Source organism: Hesperophylax consimilis, chromosome 26 (genome assembly GCF_061612785.1).
Source record: "Hesperophylax consimilis isolate HC1 chromosome 26, BYU_Hcon_1.0, whole genome shotgun sequence".
Taxonomy (NCBI): Eukaryota; Metazoa; Arthropoda; class Insecta; order Trichoptera; family Limnephilidae; genus Hesperophylax; species Hesperophylax consimilis.
Window position 1 is genome coordinate 489,248 of NC_142861.1, and position 14,237 is coordinate 503,484.

At 38.7% G+C, this 14,237-nt stretch overlaps 1 protein-coding gene across 1 annotated transcript; it reads right to left on the bottom strand.

Moving 5' to 3' along the window:
* Positions 1-835: 835 nt before the first annotated feature.
* On the bottom strand, positions 836-13,560 carry ana1 (anastral spindle 1). Its single transcript, XM_089647214.1, has 6 exons — positions 13,315-13,560; positions 12,969-13,185; positions 10,154-10,283; positions 7,415-8,900; positions 6,294-6,541; positions 836-5,489 (listed from the first exon to the last, which is right to left on the bottom strand). Exons 1-6 carry the CDS (start codon positions 13,381-13,383, stop codon positions 1,475-1,477), a joined length of 6,165 nt encoding a protein of 2,054 aa, XP_089503340.1. The 5' UTR covers positions 13,384-13,560; the 3' UTR covers positions 836-1,474.
* Positions 13,561-14,237: the final 677 nt, after the last annotated feature.

Here is a 14,237-nt window from a genome sequence, read left to right on the forward strand (position 1 = left end):
AGGCCTATGAAACTGCTTTAAAGTTCAAAATTTCCTACTTACGAACCCATTTTCGGTTATGGTTTTATTGTATAATGTGGCAAATTAAGTTATTTATAAAATGATATGGCATAAACATTTATGCCTGAACATCCACAAAATAAAATAAAAGGCACTTTTTGGCCATGTTTTTTTCTCGCCTAAATCAAAACAGCTGGATGGTGTTAAGCGGGAATTTAAGCCTTATCGCCATCTACGTAAGCAGTGTTATTGATGGCGGCTCGATTCAAAATATTACACGACGTAGTGCATCGCCTTAAGTGTGTAATAAAAATTCACAGTTATTCAAAAGTTTTTTATTAATAAAATTCATAAGTGGAAACATAATAATCATATCTTACATTTAATTAAGTACACAAGTCGAAATAATGCGGGAATGTCATAAATACACATTATTAAAGCTATAAAAATTGGTCATCCTATTTACACACATTGGATGTAAAAATATAATCAAACCATATACATATTACATAAAAACAAGGGAACTATTTTAATAAATAATAACCAGCCTCGCCCCATAATTTACATAGCGCATAATAATAATAATAACATAAATTAAATTGAATTAGTCTTTCATTGTTTTAATGTGGTATATTTTACCTCTCTGTAAACTGTTATTTGATAGAAATCAAGTCGAAGAATGCATCTACATAATATGTATTCTATTGTAACACCTTGTTTTAAATAGCATTACTCACTAAGGTTACGCACGCGTCAATCGAATTACCATGCATTAACGAAATTAATAACGTCTTGAAAGTGAGGTTAAGTAACATGATGTATAACAATACAGCTTGACATAGGTAAGTTTTTTTTTTTTTTTTTGATGATGGACACTGCAACGCTGTCCGAAACGTCGGCTAAAGAAGGAGTTAGCGCAACACGGCATAACACCCCAAAAACAAACAACAAAAAAACAGCTTGACATACTTCATTTTGCAGATGGCCAGCCAGCGGAGGATTGAATGAACAATTCTTTGCATTCACAAAATCTATGCTAGCGACGGCACCAACTGCTAAATTAACCATGTCACTCTTTACGTTTATATAAACTCTATCAAAAGTCAATATTTTGAGGGTATTATAGGATTTTGAGAAATAATTACTAACTTTTTTCCTTGGATTGAAGTTTTACAATATGACCGTGGAATACGATCTGCCCTGATGATGGACACTGTAACGCTGACGGAAACGCAACACGGCACAATAACCCGAAAATTTATCACAATATTTCTACTTGTGAAAATTTCAAATATTATCTGTGGAAAACGGCAAACAGAAGAAGGCAAATAATTTTGTTCCAGACTTAAAAATAGTTAAAAGCTCGAGGTAGAAATCGTGAATGAGCCGAGACGTAACCGAATACGAACACTGGACGGATAAATAATAATAATACTATTCAGAGTCACTCAGATCAGGTTTATTCAATCCATCTCTATTTATACTCGCAAACATCACTTTTAATTGTAGAGTCAAACAGTTTCCCAAATTTGAGGCTCATGTTGGGAATGCACAGGGTGTCCCTGTCAGCGGCAGAAACATCCACATTAGACATGTTCTTCACAGACGAAAGATCGCTCTCCATGCCAAACAGGCCATTGGATGCTCGGAGCGAACTGCTGGCGGTGCTGGAACTGTGCGACAAAGACTTTACTTGGACGGGAGTAGAAGTGCGATGGTGCGTTTTATCCCTGCTGCCTTGCAAACCACTGAGATTTGCCTCCTCGGAGAATAGATTTACTTTAAAACTTGGGTTACCACCCTTGAGCGACCGCCTACTGCTGTTTTGTTCTAAATCATTTTTTAATTTTCTTCCACTTTGATCAAACTCTCCACTATCCTTCGGCAGTTGAACTGTCTTTTTCTCGCTCGATTTAGCGGTTTTTTGTTTCGGTCTAATCGCAGATCTTACGGCTTCTATTCTGTGGAGGAGAACCTCCAATTCTTTGTTCAGCGATATCCTCGATGCGTTGGCGGAAGAATTTACCTTGTACCCGAAATCGTCGGTAATGTTTAGTTCTTCTAATAAGGTACTCAACCCAACACTTGTCCCGGACATATTGGCTAGTTCCGCTAGCATGTCTTTGCTTTTTTGCAAGCTTTCGCTAGGGGATTTATGGGCTTGTCGTTTTTCTTTAGGCATTGAAGACGAACTCGATGAGAGAGCGTTGGTTTCTTTAGTTTTCTTCAGTGTTGATACTCCCCAACCGATGCCCATACTTCTCAAAGCTTTTTCTAATTCGGATGTTGATCTTTCCGAGATTGAACTGTTAGATGTGTCTGCAAAAGCTTGTATGCCAGAAATGGACTGAAGATTTTTGTTAATTGCCGTTTCAAGCTCTGTTCTGCGCCTTCTCGATTTAGTTGGTGAGATTTTCAAAGGGATGGCAACAGGAGGCGATGAGTTCACAGGTGAACTGCTGGTAGAATTCTCCACACTGCAATTACTAGAACTATTGTCTGGTTTCCGTATTAGATTTCTTTTGATCATCTCTGGGATGATATCGGGCAACGTGTCGTCTGAAGACAGAGAACAGATTTCCACGTTTTCATTTACTTTGAGAGTTGAATCACACAAATTGTCCCCCGCTTCCAAATCAATGACGTCTTCGCTGCTGCGCTTGACGTAATCTTGGAAAGAAAGAAATGGTTTTAATATAACTTCCATTTCCACGCTCGGATTTGTAATTCCGTTTGTAATATTTATTTGCGCATCGCCAGCTTCGTAATTCACTTTAGGGAGAATTTTTAAGTCCTTTCTGATTTTAGAATTCTTAGGTGTTCCTGTGTAATCATAATAAACGCAAGGCAGCTGATTTTTATTTGATTTGACTGAAGTTGGAGACAGTTCAACAAGGCGGGACAGAACGCTGTTATTACGATTGGTGATGGGAGTGTCCACTTCTGCTATAGTAGAGAGTTCGTGCGGGGAGCAAGGGTTGGCATCAATATTACGCATCATTGGGTGTCTCCTGAGGGCGGCGGGAGGCTTGGGTCGCTTCTCCGGCGATTCGCAAGAGTTATCAAAACTCTCCAAGCACAAACAATCGTCAGAGTCGACATTTGTCACCTCTTTGATTCCCAGCGGAGGAACGTTGTATTCCCAAGCGCCAGAAGTTATGATTACACTGTTGATGTCATTGTTTGGTGGCCTTGGAATGCCAGCGAGCAGAGGCACATAACCTATATCATTATTATCACTCAATGTCTCTAAAGGTTGCTTTTTAGACAGATTCAGTTGACCATCATCACTAAATGGACTGCTACTAGAAGATAGTGTAGCTTGTTTATCCTTCCTGATCTGTTCCAGCATCTGAGATAAGTTACTGATTCTCTCCGAGCACTCGGCGCTGAGCTGAATATACTTTTCGTGCTTCTTGTCAATGGAGGGTGGTGATGAAGGTTCACTAACCATTTGCGCAGAACTTTCTGTGGGAGATGTTTTACTTTGCGATCCAGATCTTGGACTGTTTTCATTGACAATATCGACATTGGATTCTGATCCTTTCTCAATTATGTTTCTATCAACGTCTTCTCGATCGCTAGTTTTCAACTTCTTAGACGGCGACATTGGCTTGGGAGACACTTTCATGGACCCGGCATTTTCCTCCCTATTCCTCGGCTCATCACAGAAGCGTTCGTCATCCAAATTTATCTCTAATCTTGGCGAGACTTTTGTGGGAATTTCTTTAAACTTCGGGTCTTCAACTGGTGGAGATTTGGAATGATCTTTCGACTTTCGATTCTTTTCTTGATTTTTTGACAATTGTTTAGGTGGGGCTACATTTTTCTTTGTCTTTTTAGGTGATTTGGCAGCTGTCTCCACTTGTTCACAATACCGTGCAGATTTCTTGTCAAGAGTAGAAGTGATTTTAGCTTTTTTAGGTTTATCGGGGGAGTTATTTACGGCGACGTGTTTGTACCTGTAATTCCGATCGAAATTATTCTCCTTTCCAAACTCCTCGAGCAAGGTGTAATTTTCATCGATAAAAGTTTTTAGCTTTTCTACTTTATCGCAAAGCTTGGGATTAAGTTGTGGTGGAAGATTTGAGCTGACATTGATGACAGAAGTGCTGGGAGTAGAAACATCGCTGACATCCACATTAAGTTTACCAACACCCGCTTTTGACATCTCCAACAACTGTCTGACGTACATCTTGAGTTTAGGGTCGAGTTCTGGGGCTATTTTTCTGTTTGGCTCTTTGAGAATGTGTTGTGACAGAGATTGTGAAGACATCCGAAGGGACGAACTGACTTGGATGCCCTTCTCGGCGGAGCTTTTCCGTGATGCATCATTTTGCGAGAAAGAAGAAACTCTGTTGACGCTGATGGTGCTCTCGGTTTCGTAGAATCTTTCAGATTTCGATGATTCAGAAACGTCTCTTCTTCTTGCTTCAGCGTGCTGTTTGTTGGCATCAGGGTGTACAGCCTCCCAAACATAATCGTCTCTTCCGCCGTTAGACTTTGAAGACTTTTTGCTCTTGGCGTTGTTATTAGTTTGGGTTTCAGAATTTTTACATATAACTGCCGGCCCGAATAATGTTTTTATCGCCTTCGATGTAAGCTTCTCAGGAGGGCTCATGTACGCAGTAGATTCCGACGAGTCGAACCTCAAGACAGAGTTGTTGTTTCCGATGAACGTGGTTTTCTTGGAAACAAATTGCGAAGCTGTTATGGACATTTCCGTTGAAGAGTCTTTGTGTTCTTCCTGGACTTTAACCGATTTGGATTTGCCAGCGTTACTGATCACAGTTTCTTGCTGGGAACCTGTCCTTTTAACCTCAATAAGTATTTGAAGTCCCTGGAAAGAGATGGTGCTGGCCGCACTGGCCATCTGAACCTTCTGCTGAGAATCTGCTGTACATATCTTATCATTATTAGCACCTGCACTCCCCGGGTCTTGAACCTTTTTAGGAGATACACTTTTAACTTTCTTCTTGAGTCTTTTACTTGTAGGCTTCTTGAACTCTTCTGTAGAGCATGAATCATCATCGCTTTCAGATTGTTCCTGGACTTTTCTTTCAACCTTTTTCGGGCTTTGACACCTCTCTGAAACCTTTTTTGGACTTTTCAATCTCTCTGAAATCTTTTTTGGACTTTTCGATCTCTCTGAAACCTTTTTGGGACTTTTCAATCTCTCTGGTATTACAGGACTCTTAGATCTTTCTACAAACTTCTTAGGACTATTGGATCTCGCCGACTTTTCATTCTGGGCTGTCTTCATCCGAACAACTTCTCTGATCAGCTGTTCCTTCTGTTTCTCTACCAGATGGAGGACTCTGTCTATGCTCATGGGTTTGGTGGACCTTTCCTTTTTAGCGCAAGCAATGGACTTGAGTGTCCCGTCACTGTCTCTGGTTGGTATCTCGTCAAGATCGTCAGTCAGTGAACGAACGGAGCCCACGTCCCAGGAGCCAACGTTAACACTGGATATTTTTCTTTCAGGCTCTCTGAAAAAGATAAAAAAGGGGAGAATGAAGAAAATGAGAAATATACAACTTTTATTTAGGAAAGGATTTAAATTTTTATAATGGGACAACATATTGTGAGGCTGAAGGTAGTGAGGAGAGGAAGGAGATGGGGAAGAGGAAGGTGGGGAATACATAGAAACAGACTATTCAGATCTGGTCACCAAAAACGGCTAAAGCCATTTCAAGTAGGTGTTTCAATCCTGAATGGTGGCCATACACCAGGGCGATACTGAGTGTATCTTCCACTCCAATACCTCCAACTAACACTCCAGTAACTTCCTAGCCTCCTAGCGGCCAGCAAGTAAATGATACTGCGGTGTTTTATCAAGGGTATTACACATATTCAAATAACCTCAGCCATGCAAAGTCGTGGCAAGGCCGAGTTTCTTGGTTCAATTCCTAGATGCGACTGAATCTTTTTCTGATTTTTCCGTTTCACATTTTTTGAGTCGTTAATATTGTTTTCAATGATTTTTTTTTGATGACCAATAATCAATAATTTTAGTTCAGTGTTTAGATGAGAAAAAACGTAAAGTGAGCCATCTTTAAAAGTTTTTAATGTTTTCATTAAAAATAAAATTATTTAAAAATTTACATGTTTATTTCTAATAATAAAATTTGAAAGAGTATTTTATCATCTTTCAAAAATAGTTTTTAGTTTTCAGACATATTTAGAAAAATTCCATTTATTTGGATTTAACTGTTGAGTGAAAATACACACAAATTCTGACAGAATATGCTAGAGGCTTGAGGGGTTAAATGTTAATAAAAACATCTTTTTACCTTCCGCCGTGACTTGTTTGCTGCCGAGCATCCGAGGAGCTGACTTCAGACTCACTTCTCTGCCGCTGTGGAGGAAGGCTCCGTCTCTTGCTGGGAGACCTCTCAGGGTGGACTTGGGGGGCTTCCACTGGGTCAGGGTGGCGCAGCACCCTGGTGGGCCGCATGGCCTCCTCGTAGGCCTGCTCCATCCGCTTCTGCCGGAGCCGCTCCTTCTCTTTCAGGCGTTCTTCAAACATGTAGGCCGTTTGCTGGAAGGCATTTAGCCATGAATAGAGTTTAGGATCAAAACCAAAGCAAGATCATTACGATAATAACATCGATGACGAATGATAGAACTCTTGACAGATTGTATGTGGCAGTTTGTTCTTCGTTAGTTCAACAGTAAAGTAATGGTTAACATTGACCAAGTATTCTATTCCTATCTCGAGTTGGCTAATATTTGTTCTCAAAATGGGTTTCTCGGGAAAAGGGAGAGCTGAATTATTATCAAGTCAAAAGTCCCAAACGTACAGAATATACGTATCAGAAAGAAGGTGAGAACAAATACATGTAAAGTGAATTGAATAAAATACAAAGTATCATTAAAGAAGAAGATAATACTGATAAATCTAAACCAAACATGAAATAGAACAAGACACAGAAAAATAAGAGATAACGGTCACAAGTAGGAATCGAACCCAGGATCTCTCGTCTTACCGAGACAGGCGTCTTAAACCACTCGACCATTGGAACCTATTTATTAAACTTCATGTGTTCTTATATTTCAAATTCAGAATTAACAATATCATCTTACAACTAATTCAGAATTAACAATATCATCCTGCAACTAATTCAGAATTAACAATATCATCTTGCAACTAATTCAGAATTAACAATATCATCCTGCAACTAATTCAGAATTAACAATATCATCTTGCAACTAATTCAGAATTAACAATATCATCTTGCAACCAATTCAGAATTAACAATATCATCTTGCAACTAATTATTAAACGTCATGTGTTTTCATTTTTCAAATTCAGAATTAACAATATCATCTTGCAACTAATTTTTCCATATTTTTGGCACCTTTTTTAAATAATTACAAAGTTTCTAATAAAATTGGTTTGTAATAGACTTACAGGCAACTTCCTTCCGTAAAGCCGTTGATCTCTGGTGAGAGCGTCCAACTCCTTTTTCATGTTGATACAGTCCTTGTCCACTAAAACCTTCTCCATAGCTCTCTCCCCGCGAATTCTTCTGGCTTCATCCATAAAATAATCATTCAGCCCCGACGTGGCTCTGTCCGTCTCCAAAATCTCTTCCTTGGCCAACTCAAATGCATCTTTCTTCTCTCTAGGGTGCCTCTCCACAAACTTCTGACTGTCCACCACAAAGTCTTTGGCAAACTTATGATTCTGGTCGTAGCTTTTAACAACATTGGCACGACACTTAGAATCGCCGCAATTCTTTCTGATTGGACTTGTTCTAGATTTTTTAGAAACGCCGCCGGATAACAATGGCTTTCCTTTAGAATTACAACACTTTGAACCGGGGATAAACGGTTTACTCCTGACAGAAGGTTTCCCGGTGACGTATTTAATGTTCCTATTAGTAGAAGAGCATGATTGTTTGCATGCCGATTGTGATAGGATGCCTTTTAAAGGTTTTGATCCTCCAATATGTTTTGTGACTTCTAAGTCACGATCTTTGCGGCAATGCGACGGACATCTGCAACTTATTTGATTATCTGAACACCTGGCAGAATTTGGTATCCAATCGGCAGAAGCAGCCATGAGATCGGAATGGTGTTTTTTTCTGGCGTTATATTCCTTCTCAGAATTGCGTTCATTGAGCCTTCTGTAATTTTCAGGTAGTGTGGGTATTAACGGCTTGCCCGTGGAGAGATGAGCGTGCCTCGCGTACTGTATCAAATCTTTAGCATCCGCAATGTTTAATTCTTTGTGAGAATGGGTAGATGGTCCACGGTTTACGTTGATTTGCCTGTGTTTGATGTGATCAGAAATAGCGTTAAATGGGTTATCGCTGGACATGGCTTGAAGACTTTTAGAGGTTGTCTGTCTGGAAGCTGTTTGCAAGAATGGTTCTTCTGGAATGGCGGAGAGATATGTGTTTTGTGGTCTCTGGAATGGGTCATCTGATGATTTACTCGTCGATTCGGCGGAATGCTTTTCTGTTATTTTCAACTGTCTCAACGTTTCCGCCGGTGTTATTCTCGGAGGAACAATGTTTACATTATTAGATTCAATGTTATCTTCGTAATGATGCGGAATATCATCACTGTCGTTGTCTGGTGATTCCTCAATGTCTTCTTGGGAGATAATTTGTGGTTCGGCGTTAATTTGCAATCTGACTTTATTTGGAGAGCGGGTAGCAGCAGTACTTTTGTTAGTTTCGGTCTCTTCGTAAATAATGTCGAGTTCTCCGTTTTTTTTCTCCTGACTCGTTGGGGAGGATTGAGTCTCGGTATTGATTTCAAAGCGGGTACTTAGGTTGGCGCATTGGTCGTCGGGGTCATCAGTCTCCAAATAGAAATCTTGTAACCCGTCGGAAGTAGCGGTCGGTGATTTCTTTTTTAGATTTGATGGCAGTTTCTGGGTGACATATCTGAAAAGATGAAGATTACAAGTTTGGATTCTGAATGGTAATATCTCACCAGAGCGCTACTGAGAGTATGGACAGGGACATGGTCATTAATAATAATAATAATAATTGGATAATTTCTAGAGCGCCGTTTTTGTGAAAAATCACCTCAAGGGCGCTGTACAGTTTATTTCCTAGGATCTACATTTGTTATTTAGACCAACTGTGCCAGCACGAGGTTCGTCATCCGTTCAGGTATGTGTCTGCCGCCAATATAGCGCTGACATGTGTCTGCTGCCAATAAAGAGCGCCGACACAACATCCTCACATAGACAACAAACCTTGGCAGCACCGCTGTGACGCTCGACAAAGACAGAAGATGGAGACTCTGCTGCAAGAGTCCTAGGTAGCGAAGGAACTGTACCAGCTGCTGCAGGGAGAGAGACTACCCCGTCCACCAACTGTGCCAGCACGAGGCTCGTCATCCGCTCAGGCATGTGTCCGCCGCTAATATAGCGCTGACATGTGTCTGCTGCCAATAAAGAGCGCCGACACAACATCCTCACATAGATAAAAGACCTTGGCAGCACCGCTGTGCAAAATCACCTCATCCTAGTCTACCCTAGTCTCTCCAGTCACCTCCCAGCCTTTCATGCCACCTAGTGCATCCTCTCGACCCTTTCAGACTCCTTCCTGGCTCCAATACCTAAATAAAATCCAGCAAAAAAAATAAAAAAAATAAAATTCTTTCTATTGTCGTGATCCGACGATTTCACACCTCTGTCTCAGACCCTTAGGGCTCGCTTATCGCAGGCTATCATAAACAAAATCTTGAACCAAAGTCAAAGTGAAGTTTATGTGTGTCATCTGTAACAAAATACATAAACAAAAACAGAAAATAAAAACAAAAACTTTAAACAAAATATGGCTTATCTGTCCTCCAAGCAGACATCCTCGGTTGAAAAGGTCCCGTAAATCCCGACACCACTTGACACTTGAGTCAGGTATAAAATCTTCGACTGCACTGAGAATCTTTGTTCTAGGTTCACTTTCAAAATTTAATCGGTTTAAAATGCTATAATAATTGCAAATTCCGGCTAAACGGTAGAAATTACGCGCATTTCGTGAAATAAGAAGGTAAGCACTATATAAAACACGGATGCTGAACATTTTTCAGCGATCTCTTAACAAGGGAAACCTTCTGAAAGGATTAAACAAACTGGAGCGGTTAAAACACGTCCGCTCTAACACAATATTTTGTCACGTATTATTATTACCTGGCTGACTGTTTCCGAGGCAGCACACGTTTAGCGTTCCGTTCTGTTTTTTCCCTTTCCAGGCGGGATGTGGCCTGGGACCCTCTATCTGTGGCCAGTTGACTGTATATTTGTTTTTGGATGTTCCATTCTATAAAAAAAAAATTTGTTTAATGCTTAGAAGTGTCTATGTTGGATTGTGGTAACTTTAAATAGGTTCTACGTTTTTACGTCTAATTAGTCTGATATGGCCTCCAACGCGCTCCCAAAGCTAACGCTGAATGATTGGAAACTAATAAATCCGGTCTACCTGCACCGAATATCGCATTCTAATAGTGGAACATGTTTCAACGCGAAATTAATTACCTCTAATTGTATAGCTCTATGGGTATTTTGAGTTAGAAATCAGTACTCTAAATTGTAAATTCTTTTAAAGTTATAAATGCCTGTGCCGCCAGCCACTCAAGATTAATGAAATTGTGGTCTATCAAACGTAAATGTGAAAAAAATGTTTCAGTATTGCCATCTTCTGAACAATTCACATATTTTTTCAATATAGGCACGACTAATGAGCACTACAGACCATTCAATTTGGTTGAGCGGTTGTAACAATCTTGCGGAGTTGAACGTAAAGTTGAGCCATGGGGAGATGCGTTGTATGCGATAAGGGGGCGTGGCTATCAAGTTGAATGGTTGTAACGCCAGACCAGCCAACCACCCACCAAGTTAGATTATTTGTAGCCTGTTTGAGAAGGTGGACCAATTTTACTCAGTCTTCCTAAAGAGCTGTTGTTGCTAGTTGGTTGTGAGTTGTGAGCATATATTTAACATTTAACAAATATAAATAAATAAAATAACAGGTTGTGAAGTTTTGACAGATTTTTTTACATTTTATGAGGATCCTAGGAAACACTTCCTTGCAAATAGAGTAGTGGATGCATGGAACAAACTTCCAAAACATGTTGTCGATTCTACTAATGTAAACCTATTTAAAGCTCTATTGGATTCTTATTTATAAAGAAGAAAGGATTAACTTATTTCTAATTTATGTTAAACTTATAGTGAAATCAGATATGAACACATCAGCAGAATGCTGCCTGCTCATTAATTAATAATAATAATTAAACTTGCTTGTGGAATACTGCTCTTGTGATCTTTTGGAGCAGTTCAAATATATTGAGAAGAATGCAACGAATGAAAATGTATAAAGCACTTTTAGTAATATCATATGACGTTCCATGCGCCATGTTTGTCTTTTTCTTTTCATGTTAACAGTTAACAATGCTGTATCATAGGTATCCAGACCTCCAGAATATTTCAAGAGAATTCATATTTACACAAAAATCACAAGAACACTCGAACCCCGAAACCGCTTGATACCGTGTCGCCGACACATTTGGAAATCTTTACATCAAAATAACTCAATCAAATGATGAATTATATGTGATTAATGATGATAATTACATAGTAATATAATAGCAGAACCTGAAACACATCTAAAAATAACCATCAACCACCTCACTCGGAGCCGCCAACCTACGAAGTGACCTCCGCCTAGGAAGCAACTCAGTATTTACGTGGACCCCCCTCTCTACCACCCGGAAGAAATTCCATGATGGCCGCCGAACTTTCGACCAATCACAGCACGGCATATCTCTTTAGGATTCTTATCAAACATTGATAACGAAATTCAATGCAACTAATTGTGATAACATCAAGCTCAATTTACAAGAAAATGATGGAAGAATCAACCCCGGAATAAATATCAACACGAAGAAATAATTATATGCCAATATAATGACATAAAAAATCATACCTAAATATGTTTGTTACTCTTTGGGAAATGTTCAAACCAAAGATATTTAACTTCAAACCCAATATGAAAATTTGTATAATTTATTAAACAATAAATAAACAAGACTGGGGGAGATGGTTTTGGTAGACTGAACTGACTTGGTTAAAGGTATCATATTAAAATATAACTTTCCTCTCAACAAGATAATTGCAGAGGAAAAATACCTAACCACTTTACTCCTCACGAAAGAGGATAGAACGCCTCCGAGAGGGTTCGATTTGAAAACGTTCTATAAATAGAGAACCGAATTCCATACAAAGTCAGTTCAACAACTACCTCTGAAAGGGAATCCTCTCTCCTGAAAAACCATCTCCAAGTCTCCAAAGTCTCAAGAATTATTTTCAAGTGTTTTTATTCAGTAGTAAATTCAGTTTTTTGCCAGTAATAAATTCTTTTTGTCAGCTCAGATCTGGAAATAAATTCCTCTCTGATCGTGGCTTTAAACTCCACTACCAGCCTCTACAACATCTACCAAGACTGAAAACGCTGAAAAGTGTACCCAGCTACCTTCGTATCTACAGTTATTGTACGGACGGTATATTGTCTCGTACAAATGCCATTAGAGCGCACGCAAATTTTTGTTTTTTTGATAAAGTAGGAGGCATGCTGCGTGTGTTCCCCAGAGGAGCAAACAACGAAATTGAAACAAACATCACGGCATCTGTACGCAACACTCAACGGATGAACCAACTAAATTGAGTGGTGTATAGGGGGTTAACATTAAACTCCCGTCATTAATTTAGGAAGGTCTTGTGTTAAGTTTTAAAAGGGAATTTAAACAGTTTTAAAAGGAAATCTATTAACAGAATGTTTTGATTGAAAGAATGTAAAAAATTAAACTTGTCAATATAGTACTTTTTTGTTTAATTTTGAGCAATTTCTGCGTGTCATGCTGTGGATTTTCAACTCTAATGGTTCTTACGAAAAAGGCTTCAGAAACGTGGTAAGGTAAAATAATAATAAAATAAAATGATTTCATACCTATTTCAGCCAACTCCTCATCAATAGCCGAAGCATGGCTGCCCCCAATCTCAGATAATCTATTATCAAAATCAGATTTCAGATGGTCAATAGTTTTCTTTCTAAACGTTTCGAATTCTTGCTTCTTTGCCGCCTCAATATTCGTTATTTGTCGATTCTTTTCTTCGTTTACCTTAGACCTGATTTTTTTAGCGATGGTTTTCGACTGTTCGCGAACCTACAGAAAACAAAAATTATAGACGTCAAAACCCTGTGACAATAAAATATATTTCCATTTATTATTTACAAGTGCAGTTTTATCGAGATTAACATGAGTTATTATTATAAATCATATTTATACAAATACCTGCTGTAGTCTGAGAATTCGTCTTCTCACATATTCATTAGCCCTGACTGTTTCGGCATCAGAAATCATGTTATTGGAGATTTACAACTGATAAGCAGTTTTCGAGCAAATACGGAGGCTTTAATTATTATTGGCCCTCGCCCCGCGCTTTAAAGTCGAAACTCACATTATTCCGTGGGTTGAAATTGATTATAACCTGTTCAAAAGTTACGGCTGTCAAAATTTAATAAATCGTTTGAAATTCAAACAAACATTTTATTTTGAAGTTGATGACATTTTTTTCTATGGTGTTATAAAAATTTTAATGTTGCCACCAGGAAATTTGTTTGGTTTCTTGTAGGTGGTTACGAACCGGAGATTTAATGTTATTTTTAGGGTGATGTAGCTTGTCACAGTTAATTTTGCAGTCGGTAGCGTGATTTATGTAGATTTAATACAGTTGTCTCCAACTTTTTTGAATGTCCGAAAAAAAAAATGCCCGAGCGACAGGGTCACTGTTGTTAATTCTTCACCCATTTGCTTTGTAACCTCTTGTGCGCCAGCATATATCACTCAAACTATTTATAGTAATAAGACAGTACAATTTACAAAAACATAATTTTGCAAAAATCGAGGAGTTAAGATCGGGTCATCTTTGGCTGCCTGCGAAGCTATCCGTTTCTAGTTTTGCGCTTCATTCTCCTTGTTGACGTTTTGTTATTTTTATTACCATAAAGGTATAAAAAATGGTTCCGTGATAACTCCTCAAAATGACAATTCACCACACCTTTAAAAGGTGATATAAAGTCATGAAACAAAAACTAGGTAAAATAGTTACATATGTAACCTACTTAACATAGTTTTTGTTTCATCACTTTTTATAGGTGTGTTGAATTGTAATTTTGATGAGTTATTTGGTCACCATAAAAAATACATTCCTTTCT

Excerpts from the sequence above, each read along its gene's own strand:
- ana1 (XM_089647214.1), bottom strand. The coding sequence starts at position 13,383 with ATGATTTCTGATGCCGAAACAGTCAGGGCTAATGAATATGTGAGAAGA. Across the intron at positions 6,542-7,414 it reads TTTACGGAAGGAAGTTGCCT|CAAACGGCCTACATGTTTGA; the intron begins GTAAGTCTATTA and ends AATGCCTTCCAG. Across the intron at positions 5,490-6,293 it reads CAAACAAGTCACGGCGGAAG|AGAGCCTGAAAGAAAAATAT; the intron begins GTAAAAAGATGT and ends TATCTTTTTCAG.